The sequence below is a fragment of the Festucalex cinctus genome, chromosome 15 (genome assembly GCF_051991245.1).
Source record: "Festucalex cinctus isolate MCC-2025b chromosome 15, RoL_Fcin_1.0, whole genome shotgun sequence".
NCBI classification, from domain to species: Eukaryota; Metazoa; Chordata; class Actinopteri; order Syngnathiformes; family Syngnathidae; genus Festucalex; species Festucalex cinctus.
In genome coordinates this window covers 15,133,012-15,141,084 of record NC_135425.1, presented here as the reverse complement: position 1 = coordinate 15,141,084, position 8,073 = coordinate 15,133,012, and the positions used below count along the sequence as shown (strand labels likewise).

General features: G+C 37.9%; 1 protein-coding gene across 3 annotated transcripts in view; it reads left to right on the top strand.

Moving 5' to 3' along the window:
- The first annotated feature begins 1,132 nt into the window (after positions 1 to 1,132).
- The window catches only part of LOC144002473 (transmembrane protein 132C), a 172,334-nt gene continuing 165,393 nt past the window's right edge, over positions 1,133 to 8,073 (top strand). For all 3 annotated transcript variants that reach the window (XM_077497744.1, XM_077497745.1, XM_077497743.1), the window contains exons 1-2: positions 1,133 to 1,419; positions 1,576 to 1,815. Coding sequence is in view for 1 of the 3 variants with exons in the window: in XM_077497743.1 (XP_077353869.1) it covers positions 1,770 to 1,815 (46 nt within the window). In the remaining 2 variants the exon portion in view is untranslated. The remainder of the gene's footprint in view (positions 1,420 to 1,575; positions 1,816 to 8,073) is intronic.

Here is an 8,073-nt window from a genome sequence, read left to right as displayed (position 1 = left end):
ATGCTGACACTGACTTATTTGGCTCACTCCTGCATTGCGGAAGACAAGGAAATATGGTGGCCCTGAAGGGTCTAAATAGTTCCAAACAAGGTTCAATACGAGACTGCTGAAAGAGACTGGAAGAAAGTTACTAAAGCCCGACTTTCCCCAGGCACCTGCAAACAACACTGGAGTTACGATGTCGGTGCGTGCGTACGTCTTCCGTGTCTGTTCGTAGGGGCACAGTGAAGAATTTAGGGCCTCATGAAAAAAAATATCACTTTGGGCCCCACTATTCCCACGCTGCAAATTGAAAACAGAATTTTCTCGGGACCTTTAGGTGTAAATGCAAAACTCCCATTTGTTTTGTCACGATTGTAAATCTATTTTGCATTTGGTAGTCAAGTCACCTGTGCTGTTGTCTCAGGCAGATTATTCATCTTCTTATGAACATCCTTTGTGAGTCACCCTCTCAGAAATGTGAAAACACTCTCAATATCACAGGTACAACCAAAGCCACCTATTGCACGGCATCAGAAATGACTCATTACAAACAAACAATATGCTCTCTCTCTCTCTCTCTCTCTCTCTCTCTCTCTCTGTTCAAAAGCAGGCTGGTCGGGTTTACAGTGCTGTCTCTGTCATGAGTCATTGGAGCAAACAGAGGACAGCTGCTTGCAGTTAGAGCTTCCCTCTAGGGGGCACTGTTGCTTCTCACGAGACAACAATTGGCCCAACCAGTTGCAACGCTCTCTCATAAATGATACTAATGATTCTTCCAGTTATGGGAGTGTTATTCTGTATTTTTTTTGCTCCTGAGTAGTTGTCTTGTGGTCAGTTATGATACTGTCTAAATTAATTAGTATTGTACTAGCAGATTGGAGTTAAATCAATAACATGGTTTTGGATATCAACAAATAATGTTATTAAAATATGTTCCTGTGAATCAATAGCATATATGTGCAATTCATGCAGTATTCATCCATATGAATTTTTATTGATTTGAAAAACCACTAAGAATAGGTTAGCTTCTTTTAAATGTAATTTTAGGATCTACATGAAAAAAAAAAAAACTTCAAAAGCAAAGATTGCCGTTTGATGATATTAGCCGGGAATTAAATGGCCCAATGACGTGCCGCTCCAATTTGCCAATCCGAGCCTGGAATGCATTCAAGCCTTCCGTTTGAGCACCCGCACTCTCCGATTCAGCGCCACAGGGTGCTGGGAGGATCCAAACCGGCGGATCTGTGCACGAATTTTGTTTGTTCCCCGCGTGGAAAGTTGACGGAGTCTTTCCTCACAAAAGCCTGCTTTGTTTTGCGGAATGGGGATGACCTCTTTTTTTTGGCAATGGTTGACTTTTGAGTGCAAACTTCGTGGATCTGGTTTAATTTTCCTAAGTGACAAGAGGAAGTCGACGTACACAATCTATACAGGAAGGTAAATTGGAAGACGACCAAATGCGTTTTTACGCACAAACAAAAACCCTTCTTAGCTACTTATTTCTAAGTATAACTCAAGCATTAGTTAAATAAATAACAATGCATGCGATAAAGAGGCTAATTGAATGCACGTGCGCTTTTATTTCGACTTCAGGTATAGCGGGGGGGACGCCGAATGTCACTTCCATCCGCTCGTGTGACATGGCACAGCGAGTAGATCTGCTCACTTTCAAACGGAGACCAGCTCCGGGAGAGGATAAATTGCGTGCCAAGTAAGTCAACTTCGGTGCTTTTTGGGAGCGATCCTGCGGCTCCTCCCGAATAAAAGACGAGAACAAGCACAGAAACATGGAGCCGCTTCGGTGCGTGGGACTCGCAGCACTTTTGTGCACAGGTAAGAAACCTGCAGCCACATGACACACACTGAATATTTACGTGCACATCACTTAGCAGTATGCAAAATATATGGCCACATAATAAGGAATAGTGCACGTGATTTAACTTTTATGGAGTCGGTGGGGAACAATCATGAAATGCAAATGATTCCCTTTCAGCCGAGTGGACATAGATAATTTATGAGGCTCGTAATTAGCTGTAAGCTGTTGTGGCAGAATACAAAATGACTTGTAATATTAACATGAATGCGCTGTGACAGTAGCCTGGAGTGTGTGCGCGCGCGCGCGCGTGAGTGTGAGAAATGAGATGCAGGGTGTTGCAGTTCAGAAAGCTGCAACATAAGCCATATTAAAAAAAAAAAAAAAAAAAAAAAATGCATTTGTGTTTTGGTTGTGTTTTTACTGCATGCTTAGAACAGTTTAGCATTTGAGGTAATAAAGTTGCATGCATTTTCATGCTGTTAAGATTAAATTATTTCAAGCTGTTTCAGGATACACAAAGTAACAAGATTAGTAGTTGACAATGGCACGCAGTTTTCATCCATCTTGTATGCTGTTTACCCTTTTCGGGGTCATGGCATGGCATGGGTGAGCAAAAGCATATTTAGACAAGATTGGGCTGACCAAAGTCAATCATAACATCCAAAACGTGAAAAAAAAATGGCGCACATGGAAATAACAAATATATGCAGGTTTATTATGGGGATGAAGCATTCCCACATATGTTATTGTGATTTTTATTCTCCACACTTTTTTGCCGTGTAACAACTCCCACATAATACTTCCAATTTACACTGTTCAAATTTCAACTAGCTTAAAAAATTGACGCCTCCCGGTGTATGTATCATCTGATTCCACATTACTTACAGTATTTGCACAATTTAACCTGTCATATCAACTTTTCCCCATTCATTTTCAATGGGGCAAGATTGAACTTTTTCTAAATATCACTTTCCATGCCCACTTCCATACATATAATTTATCATCATTACCAGGTGTCTTACATTGCTCGGTGGCACAGTTGGTAAAGTACATTGTCCAGTAACCAGGAGGTCATATTTTCATAATTTATCTTTCAATTTACGTGCGATTGGCTGGCAACCAGTTCATGGTGTACCCCGCCTACTGCACGAAGCGAGCTGGGATAGGCTCCAGCACACCCCGCGACCCTTGTGAGGAGCAAGCGGTTAAGAAAATGGATGAATGGATCTCTCAATTTACTTCATAAGCATTCCACATGCATTCAAATCTTAGCATTCAGGTATTAGCATTCAGCGTTCAGCATTCCCACGCAATTTCTCCAGAAATTGCAGTTAGTCTAGTTCAAAAGTCTGTTCCTGTTTCCTAAAATGCAGTTTGCTTGTGGGTGAAATGTGAAATTGCGTTGAAAATGTTTGTTTGTGGGCAGCGACAATGAACAAGAGGTGTCTAGTCTAATGTTTATCACTTCTATTCAATTGGATATGCAAGACCAAACAATACAGAAAATGTACTGATATTTTTTTTTGCCCTTGTGTTTTGTCTCGTGAAGTGGATATAGAGTTTATTGGCCACTAAGACACATTTACAGACTTCACCATTGTGCCTGATGACACATTTCCCGGAAGCCACTAGCCCTGGCCAAAACTAATCCAGCGCACTTCAGCGCAGATATTTTGTGTCCATTTTGTGCCAGCCTGATCCTCACAACTGTCTCCAACATGAGGGATGGTGAGTTGGTGGAGGCTGAGTGTGCAAGAGATGCAGGCTGGGGCGGAATAATCTCGGCTGCGGGGTAGTTGAATGTCTGATCCCAAGATGGTTTACTGTCTATTGGCAAACGAATTGAACGTACATTGATGTGTCATCCAATGTTGCCAAAACAGCCCATATAAGTGAGCTTATATATCTTGATCAAACATTTACAAAGCCGTTTTCACTTACCTCATTTTACTGGTAGTTTATAATAACTTTTAACAATTAAATGACAACAGCAAGGTGTTGTTATGTTTGTGTCTATATGAAGAAGACCTGTAATGTGCATGCCAGGCCAGTAGTTGGCGATGGTGGCTTTGTAAACAACTGATACCTCCTCCATCTCATATTTAGAAGAAAGTTAACAGTCACAGTCATGTCAACACGATTTTTTTTTAAATTTTACTTTAAGTTAATATTTTCAGTCATTTGTAAACAACAATCAAGTAAAAATAATCAATCTCAAAGACAAACTATAAGTCTATGTTGTGCCCTGGTTCAGTTGAGTCTCTGTTGGCTCCTCATCTTTTGCCGGCGTTATTGTGTCACATTTCGTCATTGTTAGATCGCACCGGGGTAACCTTGGAGACGTTGAAGTTGAATTCATCGCTGTCTGCCACCAGCAACATTCTTTGTGGCAGGTTACAATTCTAATTGGATCCTTTTTTTAATTTTTAAGCACTTTGATTGATGGCTCGATGGCATTTGAGTCAGATTGGTATGTTGGAAACGTTTTATAATAGATGCAATATCACAAACAATTTGAGCCTTCTTGCATCATAAGTATTTTTCGGAATGTTCTTTTTGAGTGCCTGCAGTAGCAAATGGATACATCACATTTCCAAACATTGCACTTTTTGAGGCCACATTTTGACATTACCGTATGATGGAGATAGTCAAAGTGCAAGTTGAAAGCTTTCTTAATAAGATAGCGACAACCCTTTTTGTCCGCCGTTGCACCAAAAGTGAATAGCTAATAAAGCATAGCGAGGTGAGGTAAGCGTAGAATTAAATATCATGTATTGATCGTTTCGAACAATCAATCTCACATCTTTCATCCACACTGTGATGTTTTCTAAAGCCATGCAGACTTTTGTTTTCTCTCAAAGGTATTTTCAATTTCTAGGCTTTTTAGTGAATAGATGTGCATGCTAACTGGTGAATTGACTGATTGGCAGTGAGGTCAGAATGGAGTGCCCTACGACTTACACTTGCTCTTGGTTTGTTGCTTGCTGTCAAAATAAGGTCAGCCTGGTGTCTGGTCAGCATTATTCTGGCGGAGTTCACAAGAGGGAACACGAGAGATTTTCTGTATTTTTATTTGAAATGTTAATGAATCTGGGTGGGTAGAAATTAGATTTTACACTGATATGATCGGCTGGATTGGGATCGGGCAATATTTTGCAAAATCAGTGATTGGTTGTAATGTCTTAATTTGCCCGGTCGATCAATGATATCAATCGTTGATTGGCTCTGCGAAATAAGACGTTACAAGTTATATTTGATTTTTATCACTGAAGAGGTTCTTTTATTTATTTATTTAGTAATTATTAAAAACAAAAACAAATTCCCCATGAATTTCAATTAGGGTCAGTCCATTGTACTTGGGTTTTTACTATTCATGGGTCAGGACTCAGGACAGTCCCTAATCCCCCTCAAATGGTGCTGGTCGACTGGAGAGTAAAATTTGTTTAAATTATTTTTATTTTTAAATTAGCGAAATTGGCTTTAATTATAAAAGTTGTTTAACTCATTCACTCCCAGCCATTTTCACAGAAGCAACCCCATTCACTTCCGGCTGTTTTACTGCATTTGGACTGATTTTGCAAGGCCCATAGAATATTGTGTTCTATTGCTATAAAAACATGGAACTTACCAAAAGCAAGATTGGAGTCGATTCTTACATCAGGAAAGAAAAGTATATTTCTTTTGGTTTCAGTTTTGCAGCAATTAGCATTAGAATATAGCTAAGTTTCATCATTATTCACAAATCTGTTTAAAACAGTGGGGAACAACATGGCCCAGGTTGATCTCTCATACTCTGCTGCCACCTACTGGCCGTTATGGTAATAACTACCATTGCTTCAAGCATTCTCTTCAGTTCAGAGGCTGTATCAAAGCCTTCTTTATGCTCTAGCATAAAAACAAACAAATGTATAAATACGTCTTTGGGAGCGTGGTAATATTTAAAATAGAACATATTTATACGTTTTTGGGAGCAAATGAGTTAAACACATACATTGCTTCTTTATTGTGATCCTATATTGTTTTCATCAAACTCGATCGCTGATCGGTAATCGGTCGCAAAATCTGGGTCGTGTAAAGCCGAGTAGAAATGTACTTTATATTGTCAATGTTGGCTTTGGAATACTATTCCTGATTTCTAATATTCCCTTCGGTGTACATTTCATGAATGTGCTAAACTTAGGATGATGGCAGAATGTGCGCCTATTCGGACTTAAGCACATGGTTACCACTATTCTAACATGCTTATAGACCAAAAGAAGCGAAGGAAAAAAAAAAAAATACAAAAATGTAATTCTACACCCATATGCCAAATTGTAAGTTTCTCCATGAGGTGTATGCGCTGACAGGCGAATTGTGGAGTGGATCCTTTCAGGCATGCTGTCACACAAGCCGTCAAATCATTTGGAAATGTTCCCATAAAGATGACTTGCCACACTGTCAGCTGTCGTATATGCAGGTGTGTGAAAGTCTGGTGACCGGCCACTTCTTTGTTGGACAGAAAAGGGTCTCGGGGGGGAGAGGCTGGCCAAGGTATGACTTTTCAGCAGGGCAGAAATCGAAGGATGGTTAATGAGGATGACGCTTTTCAGCAGTACAAAAAAGTAGTTCTCTCAATCCTCCAGTTATTTGTGTTAGCAATTCTTCCAATTCCCAACACATTAGCATAACAGAAACATGATTTGCTTCTGTTTTTTTTTTTGTGTCGTCAAAGGACCTAAAATATTTTCATGGTCTTCTGAATGCTGCATAGTTTTAATTACTTGTTGACTGCATTTGTTTAAAGGGCATTATTCCAAATTAGAATAGGACCGTGTAGCCAGTTGTTATATAAACAATCAGTGATACTAAAAAAGAATGCTGATATGATTAAATCTGAAAATATGTGCATTCCACACAAAAAAATATACATTGTTTTCAAACCGGCTATTGTGAAAGTTAATTGACGCCATTTTGGGCAGAGGGGTAGTGCCGGACCACAACCAGTTGGTGATGCTCTTTTTATTTCTTTTCATTACAATAAAGTCCTACATTAGAGATGGTCATAGCACTTTTTTTTTTTTTTTTTTTTTCAGACCAATACCAGTACAAATACTCAACCTTTGAGTACCACTGATACACTAGTACTTTTGTTATCAGTGTTAATGTTGACAAGAAATTTTAATTTAGTTTGTTATAGTCGTTTGACTATAATTAATTAAAGCTTTAGTCTTAATTTAGTCATTTGATTGTATTTTAGTTTTAATCCAATTTTAGTCGACGAAAAAAAAAAGAGCGATTTTAGTGGACTAAATTGGTAGTTTAGTTGATATTTTCCTTCAGCATACGTTTAAACTTTTATACAGAAAATGATAACACACCTATTTGTAACTAGGTTAACACACAAGATATAATACAACAGTGTGTCTTCATTAATTGAAAATAATAATGACGAAAAATATGACAAATTTTTCGTCGATGAAATTATCACTATTTGTTACTTAACATTTCCGCCCCAAAAAACAATGACAGATAATTTAAAAGAAAGACCGATGTATCTCAATAAAGCCTTTCCTTAAAGGGATACTTCACTTATTTAGCCCATTCTAGCAATAAAAAGATAATATTTAGTCTATAATTAATTTGATACTTTCATTATTTTTCACGTACAATTAGTACCTTTAAAAACACATTTTGCATCTTGCTGTCGACTGAAAATGACATCACAAGGGCTCAGGTAACCAATCAGAGCTCACCTGTTTTCTAGGTTTGGTCATGTGACATTCACAAGCTGAGCTGTGATTGGTTACCTGTGCCCTTGTGATGTCATTTTCAGTTGACAGCAAGTTGCAAAATGTGTTTTTAAAGGTACTAATTGTACATGAATAATAAAGATATCAAATTTATTATAGGCAAAATATTAATGTGACTGCCAAAAATGGCTAAATAAGAAAAGTATCCCTTTAAATTGTCATTAAAATTAATAGCAATTTTCTATTTTTTTAATTACTTGTTCTTGATCGGAAAACCTCCTCAAGAGGCCTCGTGGTACTTCTATCATAATCTATATATTTTATTAAACCTCATTTGAGTGGTCAAAAGATTAATCCAATGTTTAAAAAGTGTTTTTCAATAACTTTCAAAGCGTTAAAAAAAACTATTTTATTTCTTCTTCTTCTTCTTCTTCTTCTTTTCTTCTTTTCTTCTTCTTCTTTTCTTCTTTTCTTCTTCTTCTTCTTCTTCTTCTTCTTCTTCTTCTTCTTTTTCTTTTTCTTCTTCTTCTTCTTCTTTTTCTTCTT